Source organism: Thalassophryne amazonica, chromosome 5 (assembly GCF_902500255.1).
Source record: "Thalassophryne amazonica chromosome 5, fThaAma1.1, whole genome shotgun sequence".
Classification (NCBI taxonomy): Eukaryota; Metazoa; Chordata; class Actinopteri; order Batrachoidiformes; family Batrachoididae; genus Thalassophryne; species Thalassophryne amazonica.
In genome coordinates this window covers 113572332-113598564 of record NC_047107.1, presented here as the reverse complement: position 1 = coordinate 113598564, position 26233 = coordinate 113572332, and the positions used below count along the sequence as shown (strand labels likewise).

The following is a 26233-nucleotide window of genomic DNA, read 5'->3' as shown; positions in this document are numbered from 1 at the left end:
AAGCCTTCAGTTAATTCAAAATGCTGCAGCTAGAGTACTAACGGGGACTAGAAGGAGAGAGCATATCTCACCCATATTAGCCTCTCTTCATTGGCTTCCTGTTATTTCTAGAATAGAATTTAAAATTCTTCTTCTTACTTATAAGGTTTTGAATAATCAGGTCCCATCTTATCTTAGGGACCTCATAGTACCATATCACCCCAATAGAGCGCTTCGCTCTCAGACTGCAAGCTTACTTGTAGTTCCTAGGGTTTGTAAGAGTAGAATGGGAGGCAGAGCCTTCAGCTTTCAGGCTCCTCTCCTGTGGAACCAGCTCCCAATTCAGATCAGGGAGACAGACACCCTCTCTACTTTTAAGATTAGGCTTAAAACTTTTCTTTTTGCTAAAGCTTATAGTTAGGGCTGGATCAGGTGACCCTGAACCATCCCTTAGTTATGCTGCTATAGACTTAGACTGCTGGGGGGTTCCCATGATGCACTGAGTGTTTCTTTCTCTTTTTGCTCTGTATGCACCACTCTGCATTTAATCATTAGTGATTGATCTCTGCTCCCCTCCACAGCATGTCTTTTTCCTGGTTCTCTCCCTCAGCCCCAACCAGTCCCAGCAGAAGACTGCCCCTCCCTGAGCCTGGTTCTGCTGGAGGTTTCTTCCTGTTAAAAGGGAGTTTTTCCTTCCCACTGTAGCCAAGTGCTTGCTCACAGGGGGTCGTTTTGACCGTTGGGGTTTTTACGTAATTATTGTATGGCCTTGCCTTACAATATAAAGCGCCTTGGGGCAACTGTTTGTTGTGATTTGGCGCTATATAAATAAAATTGATTGATTGATTGATTCTGCTCTTTTTCTCTCTGTCCAATTTGCTGATGCTGGAATCCCAAAAGCTGGCACTGCTTCCAGAGGACCAAACTAACCTGGCATTGACATCTGATGTCTGCTAACAGAAGTCTTCAAGACATGAAACTAGAGACTCTGCACCAAGATGCATCATTTGTACCTTAATAACTGACTTTGGTTCTTTTATTTTTCATCTTTTGTAAAAACCTTGTAACTATTAGAATGGCCTAAGCAGTGGGTCACCTCTGAGTCTGGTCTGCTTGAGGTTTCATCCTCAAAAACACCAGAGGGAGTTTTTTCTATCACTGTCACCCATGTGATTGCTCAGGGGGTTGATAAGGTCAGACGTTACCCGTGTGAAGTGCCTTGAGGCAGCACTGTTGTGATTTGGCGCTATATAAATCAATAAATTGAATTGAACTAACCAGCGAGCCCCACTAAGCAGCCTCACTAAACAATGGTGCTATAGTAATATCAAATCATAATAAATCAAATCAAATAGCTGCAACTTATATTGGCCTATTTTAAAAACATTTTTCAGAGCATTAGGAATGAGCATATCAGAAAGACATCTCAGGTGGGACAGTTTGGGGACAAAGTCAGCGAGGTGAGATTTAGATGGTTTGGACATGTGCAGAGGAGGGACCCAGGGTATATAGGGAGAAGGATGCTGAGGATGGAGCCACCAGGCAGGAGTAGAAGAAGGAGGACAAAGAGGAGGTTTATGAATGTGGTGAGGGAGGACATGCAGGTGGTTGGTGTGACAGAGAGGAAGATACAGAGGACAGGGTGAGATGGAAACGGTTGATCTGCTGTGGCGACCCCTAACGGGAACAGCCGAAAGAAGAAGAAACAGCTAGAAAATATGAAATCTGTATGAATAAAAATCAATGGACAATCTTCATTCATTGATGTCAAATTTCCAGTCAAAGTTCACAAAGGTAAATGCAAGTAATATTGAAATTAACTGAAATTTACCACAAAATTTCACTGCCTGAATTCTCGAGAGACTGGCTGTTTACACAGACAGTGAACAACCAACTTTACCAATATCTTCAGATTTTCTGTTAATTCTGATCTTTTATCCTTTCCTCTTTGTTTCCCCTTAAACACTGTGTTTCTCTGTTTGTGTATTTTTTGTGTACACTCTTACCATTCAGCCAGGCGGGCAAGTATTCGCTCTTCATACTGCGGTGTTGCTGACCCAGATTCCTCAGAATGACGGGTTCCGTACCGAGGAAATTATTCAGGGTCGCTGAGTACAGCTCTTTATCTGTACCAACAAAATGAAAGCTTCAGCATAATTAATTTTCAACCACATCTGTACAGTCTCACAGTGAAAGAAAATCATTGGTTCATCAGATACACACTAAAAATGAAGGTCAGCCACCTGGAGGTCCAGCAAAATGGTCCATAGCCTGAAAATGTAAAGTGGGTTTTTGGACTCTGTACAGTTATACATCCGTAAAACAGATGGAGCTGTTTGGAACAATCAAATGTTTTTACAGCTGCTTTTAGAGCTGCAAAAACATGGTGCATCTCCAGTTTAACTGCTGAGATAGAACAACGGGGGGGGAAGGGGCTCTGAATGTCAATAGATTCCCAGCAGGGTAGATTGTGTGACTTCATTGAACCTAATCTTTCATTATCAGATTTGGGTGGCATCGGCAGAAATGTGGGCGTTGCGTCTCACTGCTGTTGTTGTGAAGAAGTAGTTGAGTTTGAAGGGGAAGCAGACGGTAAGTCACTCTGATTACTGACTGTAAGAGTGGCATGCAAGCAATCAATACGAGTTAACTTCACAGGGCGGTAGGACTGAGACAACATGAAGAGTTCTGACATCTGTGGAGGATTTTCAGGCACATCCAGCTGGGAGGGGACCCTGGGGGAGACCCAGAACACGCTGAAGGCATTACACTGTGTATCCTCTCTGGTGTGGAAACACCTTGGGAGCCCCTAGGAGGAACTGGATCCAGATAAGGAGAGAGCCTTCTGGCTACCTTACTTAATCTTTTGAGGGGAATTACTGATGATCTCCTGATTAATGATCATTAAAAGTGCAAAGAAACTATAAGCTAGGCTAGAAAAAAGTGTTGTAGGGTTGTGACAAATTATTGTTTTTATTACGAATCAGTTATTTTTGTATACACACTTTCCCAGGTTCATATGGGGTTAATGTGTGTGTGGGTTATTTGTCCCAAGGTTGAGTAATTTTGCATTTCAGTGTCTTGTCCAAAGACAGACTGACACTCAGTAGTCAGGGTGGAACAGCAGACTTAATAGATACAACTAGTACATCAATACACAGACCCCTGAATCAAACAACATGTTGTGTGGGCCGCTGAAGAGGAGGTACTGCTGGCCCACCACCACCAGAGGGCGCCCTGCCTGGAGTGCGGGCTCCAGGCACCAGAGGGCGCTGCCGCATCATGGGAGTAGCCTGGGTGACAGCTGTCACCCATCACCAGACACAGCTGTTCCACTCAGCACAGAGGTATATCAGGAGGACGGCGTCTCCACCTCAGTGCCGAGATATCGCCTAAGACTAAGTACCGGATCCGACGAGCGGAGGCAGTGGCCACCTGGGAATTCGGGACTTGGCGGTTCCAGTATTTCCAGGGTTCGGTGGCAGAGGAGATCTGGGTGGTTCCGGTTCGACTGAGACGGACGTCTCCTACCTTCGAGCCTGCCCACACGACACCAGCGGATTCGACCCCAAATTGTGTTTGTTATATTAATTGTGCCTGTTTCACAGAAGTAAATCTTGTTATTTACCTTCTCCATTGTCCGTTCATTGCGCCCCCTGTTGTGGGTCCGTGTTCCAACACTTTCACAATAGGATATCTCGGCCAGCGTCATGGACCCCGAGGGGCGTCAACCGGCTGTTGAACGGCCAATGGAAGACCAAGGCGCGGCGGAGGCTCCGGGAGGGGTACTCGGTGAGTTGCAGCGGATCCTCACCGCTTTCACCTCTCGGATCGATTTAATGACCGAGCAGTACGTTCTCCTAAACCGCAGGGTGGAGGCTCTCGCCGCACAAGTGGAGGCGCGCCCTTCGGGCGCCGCTGCGGCTTTCCCTCCCGAGGACCCTGCGCGCGAAAGTGACGTTCCACTGGTCGTTCAACGGTCCCTTCCTCCGTCCCCAGAAGCATACATAAGCCCTCCAGAGCCGTACGGAGGCTGTGTGGAGACGTGCGCGGACTTTCTGATGCAGTGTTCGCTCGTCTTCGCACAGCGTCCCGTGATGTACGCGACTGATGCTAGCAAAGTAGCTTATGTGATAAATCTGCTCACGGGGAGGCACGCGCTTGGGCTACAGCGCTCTGGGAGCAGCACTCGCGGCTCCTTCATACTTACGATGGGTTTGTACGGGAGCTCAGAACGGTGTTCGATCATCCCAACAGAGGAGAGTCCGCTTCAACCGCACTACTGTCAATAAGACAGGGGCGTCGGAGCGCAGCTGCCTATGCAGTCGCCTTCCGCATTGCGGCGGCGAGATCCGGCTGGAATAGCACTGCCCCCCGCGCTGCCTTTGTAAACGGACTGTCACTGGTCCTAAAAGAGCACCTGGTGGCTAAGGACGAACCGCGGGATTTAGATGGGCTCATCGATCTAGTCATACGACTCGACAACCGGTTAGAAGAACGCCGTCGGGAACGAGGCGAAGGGCGTGGCCAGGCACGCGTCGTCCCTCTCCCTTCTGGGTCCGATCGAGCTCCGCCCTCCCCACGCTCCTCTGTTCCTGCGCTCCGTGGGGTCACAGCTCCCCCTACTGACGAAGCTAGGGACACGAGTAGGGCAACATTTAGGGCACCAGATGCACAGAGGAGATGGACCCACGGAGCGTGTCTTGGTTGTGGTTCAATGGAGCACCATGTGAGAGACTGCCCTGAGCGGTCAAACGCCAACCGCCCGCCCCTAGAGACTGGGCCAGGGGTGGGCCAAAACATTCGCGTGGGACACACCCACATTGCTACACGACTCCCAGTCACGATCCTGTTTGAGGATTCAACCCTGAAGGCCCCAGCACTGGTGGACACGGGCTCTGAGGGGAATCTGCTTGACAGTAGATGGGCCAGGGAGATAGGGCTCCCTCTGGTGGCTCTTACCTCGCCTGTGCAGGTTCGGGCGCTAGATGGCTCCCTACTCCCACCAATCACACATAAGACACCTCCAGTAACTCTGGTGGTGTCAGGTAACCACCGGGAGGTGATCGAGTTCTTTGTGACTCAGGCCACCTCCCGTGTGGTTTTGGGGTTTCCATGGATGCTAAAGCACAATCCCCGGATCGATTGGCCGTCCGGGGTAGTGGTTCAGTGGAGCGAAACCTGCCATCGGGAGTGTCTAGGTTCCTCGGTTCCTCCCGGCTCCCAAGCTAAGGAGGAGGTCCGAGTCCCACCCAATCTGAAGGCGGTGCCGGCGGAGTACCATGACCTCGCTGACGTGTTCAGCAAGGATCTGGCTCTCACGCTTCCTCCCCACCGCCCGTATGATTGTGCCATTGATTTGGTTCCAGGCAGTGAGTTTCCGTCCAGTAGGCTGTACAACCTCTCACGGCCGGAGCGTGAATCAATGGAGACCTACATCCGGGACTCATTAGCTGCCGGGTTGATCCGGAATTCCACCTCTCCGATGGGTGCTGGTTTCTTTTTTGTGGGTAAAAGGATGGCGGGCTTCGTCCATGCATTGATTATAGGGGGTTGAACGAAATCACGGTTCGCAATCGATACCCGTTGCCCCTGTTGGATTCGGTGTTCACCCCCTTGCATGGAGCCAATATCTTCACCAAACTTGATCTTAGGAATGCGTATCATTTGGTTCGGATCCGGAAGGGAGACGAATGGAAGACGGCATTTAACACCCCGTTGGGCCATTTTGAGTACCTGGTCATGCCGTTCGGTCTCACTAATGCTCCCGCGACCTTCCAAGCGTTGGTAAACGATGTCCTGCGGGACTTCCTGCACCGGTTCGTCTTCGTGTATCTGGACGATATACTCATCTTTTCCCCGGATCCTGAGACTCATGTCCGGCATGTCCGTCAGGTTCTGCAGCGGTTGTTGGAGAACCGCCTGTTTGTGAAGGGCGAGAAGTGTGAGTTCCACCGCACTTCTTTGTCCTTCCTGGGGTTTATAATCGCCTCTAACTCCGTCGCCCCGGATCCGGCCAAGGTTGCGGCGGTGAGAGATTGGCCCCAACCTACAAGCCGTAGGAAGCTGCAACAGTTCCTCGGTTTTGCTAATTTCTACAGGAGGTTCATCAAGGGCTATAGTCAGGTAGTCAGCCCCCTGACAGCCCTGACCTCTCCAAAAGTTCCCTTCACCTGGTCGGATCGGTGCGAGGCCGCGTTCAAGGAGTTGAAACGGCGCTTCTCATCTGCACCAGTTCTGGTGCAGCCCGATCCTAGCCGCCAGTTAGTGGTTGAAGTGGATGCCTCGGACTCAGGGATAGGAGCGGTGCTCTCCCAGAGCGGGAAGACCGATAAGGTCCTTCACCCGTGTGCCTATTTTTCTCGCAGGTTGACCCCCGCTGAACGGAACTATGACGTCGGCAATCGGGAACTCCTTGCTGTGAAAGAGGCCCTCGAAGAGTGGAGACATCTGTTGGAGGGAACAGCCGTGCCATTCACGGTTTTCACTGACCATCGGAACCTGGAGTATATCAGGACCGCCAAGCGGCTGAACCCCAGGCAAGCCCGCTGGTCACTGTTCTTTGGCCGTTTTGACTTCCGGATTACCTACCGTCCCGGGACCAAGAATCAGAGATCGGATGCATTGTCCCGGGTGCACGAAGATGAGGTCAAAACGGAACCGTCGGATCCCCCGGATCCCATCATCCCGGAGTCCGCTATCGTGGCCGCCCTCACCTGGGACGTGGAGAAGACCGTCCGGGAGGCCCTGACCCGTGTCCCGGACCCCGGAAACGGACCAAAGAACAGACTATACGTCCCACCAGAGGCTAGGGCTGCAGTCCTGGACTTCTGTCACGGTTCTAAGCTCTCCTGTCACCCAGGGGTGCGAAGGACCGTGGCAGTCGTCCGGCAACGCTTCTGGTGGGCATCCCTGGAGGCCGACGTCCGGGACTACGTCCAGGCCTGTACCACCTGCGCCAGGGGCAAGGCCGACCACAGGAAGACCTCAGGGCAGCTACAGCCACTGCCCGTGCCTCATCGCCCCTGGTCCCACATCGGCCTGGACTTCGTCACGGGTCTCCCGCCGTCCCAGGGAAACACCGTCATCTTCACGATAGTGGACCGTTTCTCCAAGGCGGCCCACTTCGTGGCCCTCCCGAAGCTCCCAACGGCCCAGGAGACAGCGGACCTCCTGGTCCACCACGTCGTCCGTCTGCATGGCATACCATCAGACATCGTCTCCGATCGCGGTCCCCAGTTCACCTCACACGTCTGGAGGAGTTTCTGCCGGGAACTGGGGGCCACGGTCAGCCTCTCGTCTGGGTACCACCCCCAGACCAACGGGCAGACAGAGCGGGCGAATCAAGAACTGGAGCAGACACTTCGCTGTGTGACAGCCGCGCACCCGACGGCCTGGAGTACCCACCTGGCCTGGATCGAGTACGCCCACAACAGCCAAGTGTCATCAGCCACCGGCCTCTCCCCGTTTGAGGTGTGCTTGGGGTATCAGCCCCCCTTGTTTCCGGTGGTTGAGGGAGAGGTCAGTGTGCCCTCGGTCCAGGCCCACCTACGGAAGTGCCGTCGGGTGTGGCGTGCCGCCCGCTCTGCCTTGTTGCAGGCCCGGACGAGGGCGAAGAAACATGCAGACCGGCGGCGAGCCCCGGCCCCCAAGTATCGTCCTGGGCAGGAGGTCTGGTTGTCCACCAAGGACATTCCTCTACAGGTCGACTCACCAAAACTCCAGGAACGGTACATCGGACCGTATAAGATCCTCAAAGTCGTCAACCCCGCCGCAGTGAGGCTCCAGCTTCCGGCCTCACTGCGGATACATCCAGTTTTTCATGTTTCCCGGATCAAGCCTCTTCACACCTCACCCCTCTGCACCCCGGGTCCGGCGCCGCCTCCTGCCCGGATCATTGATGGGGCGCCAGCTTGGACTGTCCGCCGGCTCCTTGATGTCCGTCGGATGGGCCGGGGTTTTCAGTATCTGGTGGACTGGGAGGGGTACGGACCCGAGGAGCGCTCCTGGGTGAAGAAGGGCTTCATCCTGGACCCGGCCCTCCTGGCCGACTTCTACCGTCGCCATCCGGACAAGCCCGGTTGTGCGCCAGGAGGCGCCCGTTGAGGGGGGGGTCCTGTTGTGTGGGCCGCTGAAGAGGAGGTACTGCTGGCCCACCACCACCAGAGGGCGCCCTGCCTGGAGTGCGGGCTCCAGGCACCAGAGGGCGCTGCCGCATCATGGGAGTAGCCTGGGTGACAGCTGTCACCCATCACCAGACACAGCTGTTCCACTCAGCACAGAGGTATATCAGGAGGACGGCGTCTCCACCTCAGTGCCGAGATATCGCCTAAGACTAAGTACCGGATCCGACGAGCGGAGGCAGTGGCCACCTGGGAATTCGGGACTTGGCGGTTCCAGTATTTCCAGGGTTCGGTGGCAGAGGAGATCTGGGTGGTTCTGGTTCGACTGAGACGGACGTCTCCTACCTTCGAGCCTGCCCACACGACACCAGCGGATTCGACCCCAAATTGTGTTTGTTATATTAATTGTGCCTGTTTCACAGAAGTAAATCTTGTTATTTACCTTCTCCATTGTCCGTTCATTGCGCCCCCTGTTGTGGGTCCGTGTTCCAACACTTTCACAACACAACATGTACTTTGAACTGGTCAAAGAGTCAGTTTTAGTGTGATGAATTGACTGAGTTAAGATACAGTTAGGCTCTTGTGAGACTGATCACAGGAATGTTAAGTTTGTGAGGTAACGACAAAATCAATATGACTGCTGGGATAGGCTCCAGCCTCACTGTGGCCCTGAACTGGAATAAGTGGGTTAAGAAAATAGATGTATTTGAATGTAGCAATGCTACGAGAGGATGATGCAACTATCTTGGGAGAATAGTGGCTCTTAGAGGCGTTTAGAGGCAGTATATTCAGTTAACAGGGCTCATCTCTGAGCGTGGTGCTAATAACAACATAACAACAGCGTGGGGCAGTTTGTGTACGAGGTACTACAAGGAATAACGAGGATTATAGAGGTATGTGTGTGGTGAGGACAAGGCTGTAGAAGCCCATTATCCGAACAAATCGCAGCAACAAGGACCTGAGAGGCTATTTTTGGACAGACTCAGCCCTCTTGCGCACACAATTCCTACTGCTCCATGAAGTGGAGAACGGATTTGAATCAGCTAAAACGAAATTATTCGTAATGTTTTTTGTTTTAATAGCTTGGTAAAACAGTTGCATGTTCATTCATTCTATATAATCAGCTGTAAAAGAATGTCTATAGGGGCTTTCACAGTGGCATATTCGTAGAGCTGCTCATTACAGCGTATCATCTACGCTGTAAATACTGCAAGATCATTGCTTCACTTTATCATACAGGACTCATTATATGAGGACTGTTTCACTGTGTTGCATCGTTTCATAAAAGCGCTCTCTCTCTCTCTCTCTATTTTGAGGAGTCTCTCTCCTCTATCAGACTCCTTAAAATAAAATAAAATAAAAGCGCTCTCTCTCCTCTATCAGACTCTTTAAAATAAAATAAAATAAAATAAAAGCGCTCTCTCTCTCGCGTGCTCTCCCTCACTCTCTCTCTGTGTCTAATCAGAGCTGTGACTCTTTAAAATAAACGCAAACTCGCTGCATGTCGGTGCACTCATCAAACGCCCTGATCAATCAGTCTGATCAAAGCTGAAAAGAGCTGTGACTCTGAAATAAACGCGCATTTGCTGAATTAAAAAAAATAAAATAAATAATAATAATGTTAAATGACTCTGTTTTTGAGCCGCACCACACCATGCAGTAGAGAACAGAGCACACTTCCACAGAGGCAGAAAATAGCACTGAAACTGGTGCGGCATGGTACACGCGACTGTGCACACATTAAAACGCGAACACACGCAGCTGCAAGTATGAACAAACACTGTTAAAGTACGTGCGTATTTCGGGCGTATTTAAATGAAACACAACGCCGTAATGAGCAGCTCTACGAATACGCCACTGTGAAAGCCCCTTATGATAGATTTAATATCTTGTTAATGGATCAGGAGCTCCGCTGTATGTGCGCACTGACGCAATGACTCGTGCTCAAAACGAGCATTTAGGCAGAATGCCAGCTCACAAAAGAGGGATTGTGCAGTCAATAAAGGACAAACACAACAAAGTTGAATCATGGTGTGAAAATGACTGTGTTTAAAGCTGCAGAAGAAATAAAGCCAGCAAGCCACGGATGGAAAGGAAGCCAGTGAGAAGGAGCGCAGAGGCGGTTGTCCACGAATGCAGAATGGCAGTGCGTGCACGCAAAGGAGCAATTTTGCAGACATAAACAGACTAACGCAAAGTTAAAAGTGGGATCACGGCGTCAAAAGAAATAAAACCAGCAAGAGGAAGCACAGAGGCGACTGTCCAGGAACCCATGGTTCAGTTGTAGCTGGTCTTGTGCATGTAATGACTCTGGAATACAGGTGGACAGCAGCCTGACGCACGGCGCACACCGGCCATACTGTACAGAAGCGTCTATTTTTGGACTGTGTTTAAGAAATGTGACAACATCTTGAATGGATGCTGTGAATTGAAAACCCACACATTAAAGGGACCAAGTGTGGGAGGGCTGGAGGTTTGGACCAAACCCATGCCTAAACGTGCACCAACATCGCATTATCATGGCGTTACATGGATCATATGTGGCTTGAATGGATCATATGCAGCGACACGAGCCACTCAAGGCTGGACGGGGCTCAAATGACAGGTTGGTCGTGGCTCACTAGAGGCACATGTGAGGTACAGAGAGGCACATAGAGCCGCCTTAGTAGCAGATACGTGTCGGGTTAAAACGTGGATCATTCTTCAAATAATCACTGACACACCCATGCATGGCTCATTATTCATGTCTTATTATTCGGTGGGACCGAGGCTTAACTTGAAAAAGTTTTGCTCTTCATCCAGAAAAAGTGTCATCAGTTCTAAAAGCCATTGGTCGAGGGAGATCACATGAGTTCAGGGATGAGTTACCACTGTTCTTAGCTATTTTCAAGGAACTAAACAACCTGACTCAACCCACTTGAATACCATGACATGGATCCCTGAGAAAAGTTTTATGTATTCAGCCAATTAATATTGCAGGGCACTAGCTGAATGACCTATGGTGCACAAACTATGTTCAGGGATTAAGGAAAAAAAATTCTGACTGAATTATAAGATGTTCCCCATCTCCCTTTTTGTAGAAACCCTTTTGTGATCACGTCCTAGACTTTAAGGTAAAACAAGTTGAAGACAGCTAAAAAAAAAACAGCAAATTGTTCTCCCACTAAACAAGATTATATTTCACTTACTAACCATTGCTACTGTTTTCTATTGCAGCATCATATTATAGAAAGACTTTAACCTACACATTATTTAAATACTACAGGATAAACACATTTTAAGGAGACAACTTTTCTAGAGCTTTTACTTCACTCAGGGCTCCTAGAAAATTTTGGGTTTTTGATGTCCAGGGATGCATTCTGGAGGTTTTTTTAATGACTATTTTCTCACCACAGTCCCTCTGAATGTAGTTGTACTGCTTAATGTGTATTTTCCTTTGCATATTTTCACCATTTCAAAACACATGTAACTGAGAAAAGTAATAGTCTCAAAAACATTGAGAATTTAGAAAAAAAAATCATAATCTGTTCTCAGTGGAGTTGATGATATATTTATTTAATTCAGCTCAAACCATCTTTTTTTGGCACTACTGTGCTCACATGATTCACAACTGTAGACACTTTAACTCACCCACTATCAAGCCAGTGTGGCCCTTAGCCGGGTCATAGGGACATTTTCCCTTCCCATCCTCCAGGGCGGCAGTGTTGAGGGTGAAATCATCTACGTTCTACACACACACACACACACACACACACACACACACACACACACACATGCAAAGAACACGGTCCATTAGGGCTTTGCATTAGGACGTTCAGTTTGTCTGTTACAAGCAACCAGAACTTCACCCTTTACCCTGCTGTCCTGTCACATCAGTGCCACACACACACACATATTCTACAATCCAAGCGTGAGTTACTTTTCCAAGCTGCATTTTATGGCACGGTGGTGTTAGCCTCAGGTCAGATGGTCGACGTGTCAAGTTGATTTCCATCAGTCCTGACCAGTGTTGCCACAGTTACTTTGAAAAAGTAACTTAGTTACTTTACTGATTACTCAATTGTAAAAGTAACTTAGTTACTTTACTGATTACTCAATTGTAAAAGTAACTAAGTTAGATTACTAGTTACTTTTTTAGTTACTTTTCCCAGCTGCCGACAACAACCCTCTGCCACCTCAACATGACAATGATACCTGTTTTGCCAAAACTCACTTTATAGTCACCCTTTCTTGACTTCAATGAAAATAAATACTTGTTTTATAAAAAGTAAAATAAAGACGTCTTTCTTGACCTCATATTTAACTGTTGACAGCACTGTAACAGTAAAACTTGCAATTTCGAGCCTACATTGTTTATAAAGGTAACTATTAAATTCTAACATTTTTCTAACATTTAAATTCTCTCTAAACATTTTACTTGTCGAAATTATTATTATTTTAAGCAATATTAGTTGTATTAAAAAACGGCTTCAAAATTTCACCTTTAATCTAGGGGTGTTGTGGGGGAGGGGGCACATCCTTGCCCCACGCCCCCATTCCATCTGGATTCGCCCCTGCTTTGGCATTTGAGCACAAAGAATGGATAACATTTATTTATGCAGAAAACAGGACCAGATTTACAGGTAAGAAAGTTTTATTGCGTTTTCACATCATGTGGTCCTCAGAAAGAGAGTTTAGGTGCATTTGAGTGGAAAATAGTGTTAGTTGTTGACACGTCGCGGAGGATCAGCTGTTTTTAACGAGACGATACGGAGCGGCTCAGCTCAGAATTCTAAATAAAGGAGGAAAAAAAGTATAAAAATGTCTTCGTAAAGTTCAGTGCAGGTGTGCTGATCACCGCGCTTTAAGAGGTGAGGACGAGTCGAGCAGCTGCAAAAAACCGCGGATTAAAAGCTCACAGCTCGCTTAAAGTGGGCAGTTCAGTCGAACCCCGACCTCCTGCCCACAGACCAAGTTTAATGCTGTTATCGACCCACAATGAAAAATAATAGTAACGCACAGTGACATGGAGAAGTAACTTTAATCTGATTACTGATTTGGAAAGATTAACGCGTTAGATTACTCGTTACTAAAAAAGTGGTCAGATTAGAGTAACGCGTTACTAAGTAACGCGTTACCGGCATCACTGGTCCTGACAAGTTCTGAGTCACCGTCTGTACACATATATTCAGGCATACGTACCACAAAGGTGCACTTGGGCTGGAAGGCGTATGTGCCACAGGTGTAGAGCTGTGTGTGGTTGTAGCTCTGCAGGAAACGGATGTAGTTGAAGCACTCGGTCTGTGGGGAGGAAGAATGTTTAAGGCTCAGTCCCACATTAGAAACACACAAAATTGTAACAAAACGTCTGCAGTGATCGTCTTCATGCCACCAGACAATTCTAAGGACAATTTTTCCTTGAGTGGTGACAATGTGGTTTACTGTTTTTAACTTGCCCCGTACAATTACACTGTGTAGCCTTTTAGCCCATGACAATGTTTGATATGATAGACAATGACAGATAATCACAGAAAGACATGACAGACAATCAATCAATCAGAATGCAGCAAAATTATTGACTAGTTTCCTAAAAAACAAGGAGTGACGGGGCAGAACAAGAATTAAACAAGAAGGATGGAACAAGACTTTAAAGTCTGAAACTGGAGATTGTTTTCTTTCATTCTTTTGCTTTTTTTTAAATTGACAGTGCGTGAACACGTTCAGTTATGCGGCAGAGTCCGCGCATAACGAAGTTGCAGGTTGTTAATTCTAAATCATTTTGCACTTGCAACCATTACCAGATGTAATATTTCAAAAAAGTGTCAGTCAAAATACTTGGACCTGACTGCATGATTTTTGTTTTAACTGGACCAAATGGAGTCATAGTATTTTTCCCACTATAATTAAGAGTGTAATATCAACTGTGTTTTATGGGAAGTACCCTTTCATGTCTGTACTGTGATGAACAATGAAGCCTTTTGAAAAGAATTGGAAACACACACTCACATGTGATGTGCACTCGAGCAATGAATAATTCAGTGCATCCACTTCATGTTGCTATTACAGCAGCAAGAAAATATCTGTATCTCACTGCCATAATACAAACATTTTTAAATTCATTTTTACAGCTCCACAATCACGGAGGGTAATAAGGATGAGATGCGTCTGAGCCACAACTACATTTCCATAAAAATACACATCATTAAATATAACAGCAGACAGTGTTAACACCATATGGTTATATTTGCTCTGCAAGTAAATGTCTGCTATATATAACTGCATTTAAATATTCACTTCTACTCTACTCACTGAACTGAAGCAGCTCTGCAGAATAAATCCATACTTTTAATAATATTTGTTTGTGTAATATCGTAAATGTCACCATCACATCATCAGGGTGCCACCAAAACAAACAAACAAATGCATCACTTTTTAGGAGGCGCCTTGTGAATATGCGCAACATCTTAAACACTAATTGAAAGCACTTGGGTATTTTTGGAGCTTTTCTTCTCCGCGTGTTTTGTTACTTCAAATGGAGACAATTTTAGCAGTAACTGGGGTGCTACCGCTCTGCGACAGTGAAACGTAAGCATTTCTCCATTTGTTCTGAACCACATCAAACGTTTGTGTTGTGCAATGTGAGACGTTTAGGTGCATTTGCAAAAGCGCTGCGTGTTTCTATAAAATATTAAACAAGAGTTCTTGCAGATACACGTCAGGCAGCCCGCGCCAGGAGCAGCGCTGTCTGAGAGTCAAGTGCAGCGTCACTGTCAATTAACTGCGGTTTCGCGTACACAACAACACGCGAGCCAGAGCAAGAGTGTTAATTAATGTCTTCAATATCATCATACAGTATCTGAAAAACACCAAAGAACATTTTGAAGTAAGCCAGATTAAAAATATTGCACATGACTACAAATATCAAAAATATGCACCAATAGTGAATTCATACTTACATTCTCCAGTTGGGTTCATAAGTATTTGGACAGTAAGACAGTTTTGTGTTTTTTTTTTTTTGCACACCCACACTGGAGCAGAAATAAAACAATGAAGTTTCAGTTCAAGGTGTTCAACAAAAATATTGCATTACCCGTTTAGTAATTAGAGCCATTTTTATCCACAGCCCCTCCACTGTTTTATAACACATAATTAATTAATAACTAAATATGAAGATTATTTTGCATACAAATAATCACTTTTATAGCCAGTTTTCTTTTGATAAATCAGGAGATGGACACCTGAACAGTTTCAAGTCACTGAGTATGTTTTGGACTTCATTTACATCAATCATTTAGAAATACAAACAGTATGGTACTACATAGGCGTGTCCATCTCTTCTTTATATAAAGATATATACATTTATATAACGGCTGAGTGGATTCTTGTCATTTGATTGGTGCTTTGTATGTCACATGACATGGATTAATTCATCCCATTTATGTTGCATTGCATTCAGAGTGCGGCTCGGTTCCATTTAGAGTGCAAATTTTGTTCCATACATTTGGTACCATTGCACTTTCCCGTGCACGTACATATGCACGGTCTCGTGCACGCGCACACATGTGATCACACACACACGTGCGCACATCCTCATGCATGTGCACACATGCGCGTGCACACAACACGACTCTCCTGAGACATAATTTGAGCTAACTGACACTGCTAATTATTGTAAGATACACACACACACACACACAAAAACAAACAAATCCACTGTGCTGCCTGTTAGCAGGAAGAGGAAGAAAACCTGGACTCATTTCTGACGTGACTTTTTTTTTGCTGCACTGAAGAGGTACAGCTCGACCGAGCCGGTTGCGTGGGCAAAGCTGGAAAGCTGATCTTATGAAAGCTTATGATCTTATGATCATAAGCTTCGCGTTGTTGAATCGTATGTTTCAGCTTTCACCTCATGAAATATTCGTACCACTGAACTCATAAACATTCATTATTTGTATACTGGATACATGGTCTACAATATGATTCATGGAACTTTATGTATGGAATTATTTGATTTGGCACATTAAGAAGCAATCTTACAATGCTTAGCTTTTATTTAATGTAGGCATTCATTCTTCTGTGATAATTTACAATAAGTCAAAAGTGTCATTGATTACTTTCAAATACACATTTCATGAAAAACTAGGTACCTTCTTCAGGTCTTTTTTTTTTTTTAAACATTACCGAGAATGCCCCCAGCCCTGAACCTCTTTAAATGTTGCTGATCCAATGTCTGCCGTGCAGATACGTTTTAGTGTGTGCTAATGTAATGATAGGAAGGCTGCCAGTTTGAATTGACTCACTGACAGACTGACTTGACGAATGCAATTACGGGAAGTGAATGAGCACTGCGACTCTCATAAACCACTGTCTTTAAAACAGCTGGCACAGTGTATAGGCGTGTTCATGTCTTCTTTACAAAGAAGGCACATAGTACCCCCTCACCAACAACAACAACTGATTCTGCAGCTCTGTTAACTGACTCCCACATTACCTGGTTGTTCTTCCCCTTTGCAACGCACTCGCGCTTCTTATCCTGAGGAGCTGGCCAGTCAATCTGCACGACAGGAGGAAGAAAATGAAAACAACATGAATGCAGCACTGCAATAAATGGAATAATTTAGCACAGGAATGATTTTGTCTGACAATGTGCACATGTATATAGAATAATATGTATATGTTGCGGACATGATCGAGCAAAGCTCTTTAGCATCTCACCATGTCATTTAGGTCCTTCAGACTTTTTTTTTTCAGTAAATGCTTCTGGGTAGCATTAGCATGGCGAAAAACCTTTAGCTTCTCAGACCCTGAGCAAACCCCTCAGGGTCCCCCAACTACGGCCCTCTTAACCCCCCACCACTTTAAGCATTTTTCTTTAATTGCCTCTCACATGTTTGGAAAGGTCCTCATAATCTAACAATGTCATTTAGGTCCTTCAGACTTTTTTCAGTAAATGGTTCTGGGGAGCATTAGCATGGCTAAAACCCTTCAACTTCTGGGAGGCATAGCCACCAGACCCCCCCTCCCCCCACCTACAGCCCTCTTACCCCCACCCCCCATCTTAAGCATTTTTTATTTCATTAAGAATTTCATTTTTCATTATTTGCCTCTCACATTCCTGGAAAGTCCTCACCATCTCATCAGTAAATGGTTATGGGAAGCATTAGCATGGCTAAAATTCTTCATGCAATTTCCAAACTAAATAGTCACTGAGTGACATCATGTGCTGTCAAGGTGCACGCTGCATCTCACTTTAGCATTCCAGGATTCAGTGTTGACTCAACATTTAGCATTTCCTGTTTCAGTGTCAACTATGCACCAAATTCCAGCGAGATCTCTTCTATTCGCACAAGATCTCCCCTTTCTCTTTTTAAATGTTGTTTTCTTTTTTAATTGAGACAAACAAAAACCTTACAGAGGATAAACACACCAGCACAAAAAACAACATAATGAAAATCAGGTTAATATCCTCTGCTGTAGCACCAGGAAGTGTTCAACACTTGACATTTTCTCTTTCACTGTGGACTCAAAATTTGGCTCCCTGTACCATGAACGAGCTCGCACCGCTTGTGTGTTGTTTCACTCGTATAATATGCACAGATGTCAATTTATGTCCATTGATGTAGAAATCAGCTTGTTCTCCTATGCTCATAGTGGGTCCTTTGCTAAGGGCTATTCGGTCCCTGTACGACCGCAGCAGGAGCTTGGTTTGCATTGCCGGTAGTAAGTCAAGTCTGTTTCCAGTGCACGTTGGTCTCCACCAGGGCTGCCCTTTGTCACCGGTTCTGTTCATTACCTTTATGGACAGAATTTCTGGGCGCAGCCAGGGTGTAGAGGGGGTCCGGTTTGGGAACCACAGAATCTCATCTCTGCTGTTTGCGGACGATGTGGTTCTGTTGGCTTCATCAAATCAGGACCTTCAGCATGCTCTGGGGCAGTTTACAGCCATGTGTGAAGCGTCCGGGATGAAAGTCAGCACCTCCAAATCCGAGGCCATGGTTCTCGACTGGGAAAAAAGGTGCCTTACCCTCTTCAGGTCAGTGGAGTGTCCTTGCCTCAAGTGAAGGAGTTTAAGTATCTTGGGGTCTTGTTCACGAGTGAGGGAAGGATGGAGCGTGAGATTTACAGACGGATCGGTGCAGCGTCTGCAGTGATGGGGGCAAAGCTCTCAATTTACCGATCGATCTATGTTCCGACCCTCACCTATGGTCATGAGATTTGGCTCATGACCGAAAGAACAAGATCGCGAGTACAAGCGGCCGAGATGAGTTTCCTCTGCAGGGTGGCTGGGTGCTCCCTTAGCGATAGGGTGAGGAGCTCGGTCACTCGGGAGGAGCTCGGAGTTGAGCCACTGCTCCTCCACGTCGAAAGGAGCCAGCTGAGATGGCTCGGGCATCTTTTTAGGATGCCCCCTCTTCCAGGCACGTCCCATCGGGAGGAGGCCCCGGGGAATACCCAGGACACGCTGGAGGGACTAAGTCTCGCAGCTGGCTTGGGAACACCTCGGGTTCCCCCGGAGGAGCTGGGGGAGGTGTGTGCAGATCGGGAGGTCTGGGCGGCTTTGGTTGAGCTGCTGCCCCCCGCGACCCGACTCCGGATGAGGCGGAAGAAAATGGATGGATGGATGGTTGGATGCGGAGACACATATTCTGTGACAGACTGTCATAAGCAGACATAAGAACTTGAATGGCATCATTGCAGAAGATTGCAGTGTCATCAGCATACTTCCCACTTCCCGAATGTAACTGGTGAGAATTTTAGTTTTGGATTTCAAGTGATGAAGGTCAAATATATCACCATCATATCTGAAGCTAATCTTAATGCTGTGTCATATGGAACTGATGTTGTTGAAAGCAAGAAGTAGTAGTATGGTACACCATCTGGTCCTGGACTCTTTCTAAGTTTAACGTTGTTAATTTCTATGCCTACCTCTTCCATGGTGATTGGCTTGTCAAGTTCTTTGATAGTTGGATATTCCTCAATATCATCAAAAATACCCCAGTTGACACTTGTTGGCTGGCTAAGAAGCTCCTTGAAGTGCTCGACCCATCTCATTTTTATATCCTCTGATGATGATAGAAATTTACCACTCTTTGTTCTGACAGGGGATAGGTTTTTGGATTTGGGTTCATAAACAGTATTAAGAATAACATAAAACTCTCTATGAGTCTCCTCTCTTGCTCTGCTTGAAATACTTTTTGCTGGAACCATTCATGCTTACATTTCCTGATTTCATTCCTGGGTGATTTCTTGTTTGCACTTATATCTTATCCTTTAGAAGCCTCTGCATCTCGTCAGCTTGTTCCTAGTACCATTCTTCACTCTTTCTCCGTTTCTTTCCAAAGACCTGATCGGCAGGTTGCTGAAGTACTTCCTTCAGATTATCCCAAGATTCTTTGCGACTTGGGAGCTTCTTTTCCAGGAAGAGAACCAACTTCTCTTTCCTTTCAGCATTCAATGTGGTATCTGGTTTTGATGGTGGTTATGTCTTCTTTTCTTCTTGACCACAAAACAGCATTTTGTGAGAAGGATCTTATGATCTGTAAAGCAATCCGTGTGGGGTCAATTGTCATGTTGATGAATTGCCTGGCTGTTCTGTTGGCTAGCGCATGGACAAATTGGTGCCAGTGTTTTGACGTGATTCTTAAGTTGGAACATCGTTCTCATTATTGAGAGAACAAAGTGTGTACAAAATTCAAGTATCATTAAGCCACTGGAGTTCTTGCCTGTTCCATGCTTTCAAATAACTGAAGGCCACAACTGCCACTCCTTCCTGATGTGGGCATTGAAATCACCTAAGACAGTTATGCTGTCTCCTTTGGCCTTGACGATGCACTCACTGAGTCTGTCATAGAAGGGTTCCTCCTCCTCAAAGACTGAACACTGCATTGTAGGTGCATAAACACTAATGAGTGTTATCCTTGAGTGGAATCTGAGTTGTCATTAGTCTATCATATATGGGTTTTGGATTGATATTATTAAATATATTGGAAATGGCAAAGCTAACACCTGCAGTTTTATCTGTGCCACGATTCTGGAAGATAGTGTAATCTTTTTCTTTGATGGTGCCAGAGCCTGGATGTCTAACCTGACTCAAGGCACAAATATCTATGGTTGCCTTTTGAGGTTCTCTGCAAATAATTGGCTCATTCTGGTCTTATACTGTTGTCACTGTCATTGGTAGTGCAACGATTCCAGGCTGCTAAGCTAAGAATTTGCCTGCATGGAAATATAAACCTGGAATGGATGTGCGCGTCTCAATCTATTAGCGTCGCTCAGGACAGGAAGGCGCCATTACTAAGGGTGGAGATGTGCAGATCATCAATAATAAACTGACCGCTTTTTTTGCACTAGCGTCGCTATTTCTTAACGGATTTTAATAAATGTAGGCTTGTTTTAAAGCCCTTTGAAATCTCTTTCCAATGAACCTATGCATGTGTGGGTGAAAAAAAACGTTTATGTAAAATGCAGAAATTTGGGGAAATTATGACAAATTGTGCTGCTTTTCTCTCTCTATTGTCGCTATTTGTTAACAGATTTTAATAAAAGTAGGCTTGTTTTAAAGCCCTTTAATTGATCTTTCTAATGAACCCATATATGCCTGGGTAGAAAAAAAATGTTTTATGTAAAGTGTGGAAATTTGGCGAAAAATATGCCTTTCTGTTCATTTAGTGTGATGTTTTTTTCCTGTCATCATAATTCTCGATGGGCTTTTATAAATGAAGCCTTGTAAGTTGTATTCAAGGTGATTAAAAGCTCTAATGAACCCATACATGCCTGGATAAACAATCCTTATGTATTAAAATATAATAAAGTATGCCTTGCCATTGTGCTCATTTACCTTGCTGCTTTTTCCACTGTAATATTACTGCTAGTCTTTCAATGACAACAACATATATCTGATTTTTACTAACATTTTATTACAAGTAGATGTAAAGCCATTCAGAATTTATAACTTTTGACCCTCAGTCAGGGTAAAAAGTTCCTCCTCCACCCCCCCACCCCCCAACCACACTGTTAAAATTTAAATGCCGCCTGTGACCACCAGTGTTGCCACAGTTACTTTGAAAAAGTAATCCAATTACTGATTACTGATTACTCCTTGAAAAAGTAACTTAGTTACTTTACTGATTACTCAATTGTAAAAGTAACTAAGTTAGATTACTAGTTATTTTTTTAGTTACTTTCCCCAGCTGCCGACAACAACCCTCTGCCACCTCAACATGACAATGATACCTGTTTTGCCAAAACTTACTTTATAGTCACCCTTTCTTGACTTCAATGAAAATAAATACTTGTTTTATAAAAAGTAAAATAAAGACCTCTTTCTTGACCTCATATTTAACTGTTGACAGCACTGTAACAGTAAAACTTGCAATTTCGAACCTACATTGTTTATAAATGTAACTATTAAATTCATTCTAGCATTTTTCTAACATTTAAATTCTCTCTAAATATTTTACTTGTCGAAATTAATATTATTTTAAGTAGTATTAGTAGTTGTAGTAAAAAAAGGCTTCAAAACTGGACCTTTAATCTAGGGGTGTTGTGGGGGGGCACATCCCTCCCCCACGCCCCCATTCCATCTGGATTCGCCCCTACTTTGGCGTTTGAGCACAAAGAATGGATAACATTTATTTATGCAGAAAACGTGACCAGATTTACAGGTAAGAAAGTTTTATTGTGTTTTCACATCATGTGGTCCTCAGAAAGAGAGTTTAGGTGCATTTGAGTGGAAAATAGTGTTAGTTGTTGACGCGTCGCGGAGGATCAGCTGTTTTAACGTGCAGATACGGAGCGGCTCAGCTCAGCTCTAAATAAAGGAGGAAAAAAAGTATAAAAATGTCTTTGTAAAGCTCAGTGCAGGTGTGCTGATCACCGTGCTTTAAGAGGTGACGACGAGTCGAGCAGCTGCAAAAAACCGCGGATGAAAAGCTCACAGCTCACTGAAAGTGGGCAGTTCAGTCGAACCCCGACCTCCTGCCCATGGACCAAGTTTAATGCTGCTATCGACCCACAATGAAAAATAATAGTAACGCACAGTGACATGAAGAAGTAACTTTAATCTGATTACTGATTTGGAAAGATTAACGCGTTAGATTACTCGTTACTAAAAAAAGTGGTCAGATTAGAGTAACGCGTTACTAAGTAACGCGTTACCGGCATCACTGGTGACCACCATGTACATATCATATTAAACAACAACTGCAAGTGTATATATACAGTGAGGAAAATAAGTATTTGAACACCCTGCGATTTTGCAAGTTCTCCCACTTACAAATAATGGAGGGGTCTGAAATTTTCATCTTAGGTGCATGTCCACTGTGAGAGAAAAAAAATCCGTAAATCACAATGTATGATTTTCTAAATAATTTATTTGTATGTTACTGCTGCAAATAAGTATTTGAACACCTGTGAAAATCAATGCTAATGTTTGGTACAGTAGCCTTTGTTTGCAATTACAGAGGTCAAATGTTCCCTGTAGTTTTTCACGCCGGCACACGGGGGCGTGGTTTGGTCCCGGCTTCACCGGGAATCGTCGGAAAAATTATTCAACATGTCGAATAATTCCGGAAGCGCTGCCGGAGAAGTGGCCTGATGACGGAGACAACGCGAACAACGGCGTTTGATACTTTTTAATCGCCGTGTCATCCCGCCCCTTCCTGTAGTGCTGCAGTTTACACCGCCGTAATTGGCAACCGGCGTTGTATCCCTAACCAACGGCGTGTAAAACGGCGATAGAGCCCACATCGGCATCCTCAAAGGTGTTTTAACAGGCGACAGAGGCAGACAAAACGGCGGCGCTAGCGGACAGTACGCTGTTCTAAATGCCACCTCCCGGTTAACGGTGTTCCAAATGGCCGATAGGCGACGGTCAATATAAAAACGCTAGCGCGCTGCATGCAGGCCTCTCACTCGCGGCCAGCTCCAGATATTTTTGCAGAGAAGCTCCAGTATGCCTCCTAAAATAAAATTGGCAGCAGCAAGGACTTACCAAGAGGTCTGGTTCAGAAGAAGAGGGTAGCCCTGTGGTGGAGACGGAGCAAGACGTTGAGGAGGGGAAAAAGGAGAGAAAAGAAAAGGCTGAGAGATGATCTCCCTCCCCCTGCAGTGACAGCTGCTTCAGCCTATTATACTCTGGGGGCGGTGCCTATATGCAAAAGTTCCTGGAGGAACGCAGGATTTGCCTGGATAAATCCAGCGGTAGACAGGGCATTATGGGCGGCAGCAGAACACCGCCGTTCTCACACACGTCTTAACCTGCGATTGTAAAGGACAGAACTGGGTATTAACCCCCGTTGCCTGAAGTGTGCCGGATGCTACGGCGTCAAAACTCCGCTTCATTCAGCGGATTTAGCGGCGTTTTATCCGTGTATTCGTGGCTAGTACGGCGCTCAAAATGCCGGCGAAATGCTCCGCCCCTTTCCACCGCGAAAACAGCCGGAACTACCGCGAACTTCGGTGTACGTACTACCCGCTGACAAAACCGTCTATGTGTAACCTGGGCTTTACTTAGGGAAGGAGGTTGTTTGCCAAAATCTCGCAATACATGACCCCATCCATCCTCCCTTCAATACGGTGCAGTCGTCCTGTCCCCTTGGCAGAAGAGCACCCCCAGAGTATGATGTTTCCACCCCCATGCTTCATGGTTGGGATGGTTTTCTTGGGGTTGTTCTCATCCTCTAAACATGGTTAAAAAAAAATCATACATTGTGATTTCCAGATTTATTTTTTTTAGATAATATCTCTCACAGTGGATGTGCACCTAAGATAAAAATTTCAGACCCCTGTATATATATATATATATATATATATATATATATATATATATATATATATATATATATATATATATATATATATATATATACATTTTTGTTTCCGTATTTGTATGCATGTGAACGCAGCTTAATGAAAAGAACTTATGGCGTTGAGTTGTAGTCTCAGTATATCGATATTAAATTGCGACATAACGACTTTAAAATAGACATTTGTTTTACATAATTACATTAAGGCTCTTGTACAGTTCATTTTAGTATTTGAGAATTTGTTTAAGTAGTTGGTGCAGTTGATGGTGAAGCACTGGCTGCCTTTTTTCCCCTCATTTAGCTTCTGTTTAACAGGTGCCTTAACTGGCTCAAGTCGGCCTCTCCACCCTTAGTAACGGCCACCACGCGGCACGCCGCTAGTCACGTGACGTCCATTCCAGGTCTCTATTTCCATGGTTGCCTGTCTGTAGTTCCATGGACTTTATTCTGTCTGTTTCCATTGGTTACCCCGGATGCAGTAGTACTCATGTGTGGGCTTTGCGTAGTTTCCTCCACTGCCAACTGGTACCTTGTAGGTAGTATTTACCAAATCTCCTACAATATTCATCTCATAAAAATTGAGGCCGTGCCTACAATGTTGACACGTAATGCCTGTTATTTGATGGGACAGCGAGGCTGACACGGTCACAGAGAAGACTTGTTGCACCACCAAAGTGTTAGGTGGGATTTGGATTATATATATATATATAGGATTTTATATATATATATATATATATATAAAATCCTGGAACAAGATAAAACAGAGCCGAGATTCATTCCTGCTGAAAGTTTTGCTAAAACTGAGCATCACTTTGGATGAACAAACAAAAACAAAAACAGCCACAAACCAATTTACAGTTATCATGGGGCAAAACAAGAATAAATAATACAGGAAAAGCACTTAAATGGAAAAGATGGATCGTCTCCAAACAACAGCAAACCTTCTAAAAAGGCGGCAGAAACACTGTGAGGAAAGAAACCAGGAAGCAAACAGAGCAGCAAATGGAACTCTGCAAGACTACACGTCCTCATGCTGTCGTATTTCTATGTTCCTCTCCCTCGCACACACTGGGGGCCGACAACAGGTGGTTCGATCATTACTGTGAAACTCATAACACTCAGTCCACCAGCCTGAGTCCACACATGCGCGTCTAATAACTGCTCATCATGACGGAAAATCAGATAACAATCCTCAAAGCGCTGCGGGCTGCTCATTGCGCCTTCACTGGCCTGCTGTAATTGTATTGATTGCAATATGGATCAATTATTGAGCGAGAGCTGAGCAAAGCCACATCGAGTCACCCATGTGTCGTGGCGAGCCGAGAGCATTTATAGAGTGCTTTTAACAAACAGGTTGCCTCAAAGTGCTTCACGGAAAAGGGTATACAAATTAAAAGGACAATAAAAAGTCATGACTGCATAAGTGCATCATAAAGTGCAAGTAACGGAGCCAAAGCTGAGCAGGTGAATGTGCTTCTTTGAGTATGTGTGTGTGTGTGTGTGTGTGTGTGTGTGTGTGTGCGTGCGCACGCCCACACAGTCACACTGGTTATGTGTGAAGCACAGAGCAAACAGCAGCACATTGTACATTATTTGGTGGCTTGAGCACAAAATTACTGTTAGAGGCATTTAGTTGAAAGAATAAGTTCAGAAGAAGGTAATAATGTGGCAAAACACTGAGTGCAGACATCATAAAAATAGATTTTTTTTTTATGGCTACAGCGTATAGAAAGTGAAGTTGTCCTCACAGGACTGTGATTAATCCTAACATCTGCCTGTTTTTGTCTTGTGCATAATGATCTTGCATACCCAAGTGCCATTGCTCACTAAAACAATATTTTACCTCCCACATGCTTATGATATGGCTCATTTTAAAGATCTGGATCTCTAGTTTCTGAAGATGTGTATAAGAACCATGTGAGTGCTACACAACGTTACCTATATCATTTCACACATGCCTAAAAATGTTAGTTTTATTCTCGGAAAAAAAAAAAAAACATATGTCAAAGCTTTTAGCTTGGACATACTTTACAGCAGACATTCCCTACTCACTACAATTGTGTTCATGTTGTTGGCAACAACTGTGTGAAATAACAGGTCTCTAGTCATAAGCATTTTGCTTCTGTGAGACTTTTGTGAGAAATAGTCCATCCGGCACAACTGGTCCAATTTTGTGCCAAATTGCTTTCTTTGCATTATATGTCTTCTTAGACCATAAAAAAAAACAATAACAACAACAACAAAAAACACATTTCATGTTTGGTAGCTACAACTTCAATTCTAGCACTTTTTTTTTTTTCCAATATTCATATTTTGCATTGTGACTATGCACTTTCTAATACCCCA

At 45.2% G+C, this 26233-nt stretch overlaps 1 protein-coding gene across 2 annotated transcripts in view; it reads right to left on the bottom strand.

Annotated features, from left to right (window-relative positions):
* sema4c (sema domain, immunoglobulin domain (Ig), transmembrane domain (TM) and short cytoplasmic domain, (semaphorin) 4C) overlaps positions 1 to 26233 on the bottom strand; it is a 329257-nt gene that overhangs the window by 63299 nt on the left and 239725 nt on the right. The window contains exons 2-5 of one of the 2 annotated variants that reach the window (XM_034171120.1): positions 16573 to 16635; positions 13284 to 13382; positions 11733 to 11829; positions 1986 to 2105 (exon numbers count right to left, since the gene is read on the bottom strand). In XM_034171120.1, coding sequence (XP_034027011.1) covers positions 1986 to 2105; positions 11733 to 11829; positions 13284 to 13382; positions 16573 to 16635 — 379 coding nt within the window. The remainder of the gene's footprint in view (positions 1 to 1985; positions 2106 to 11732; positions 11830 to 13283; positions 13383 to 16572; positions 16636 to 26233) is intronic. The other variant, XM_034171121.1, reaches the window with a different exon arrangement.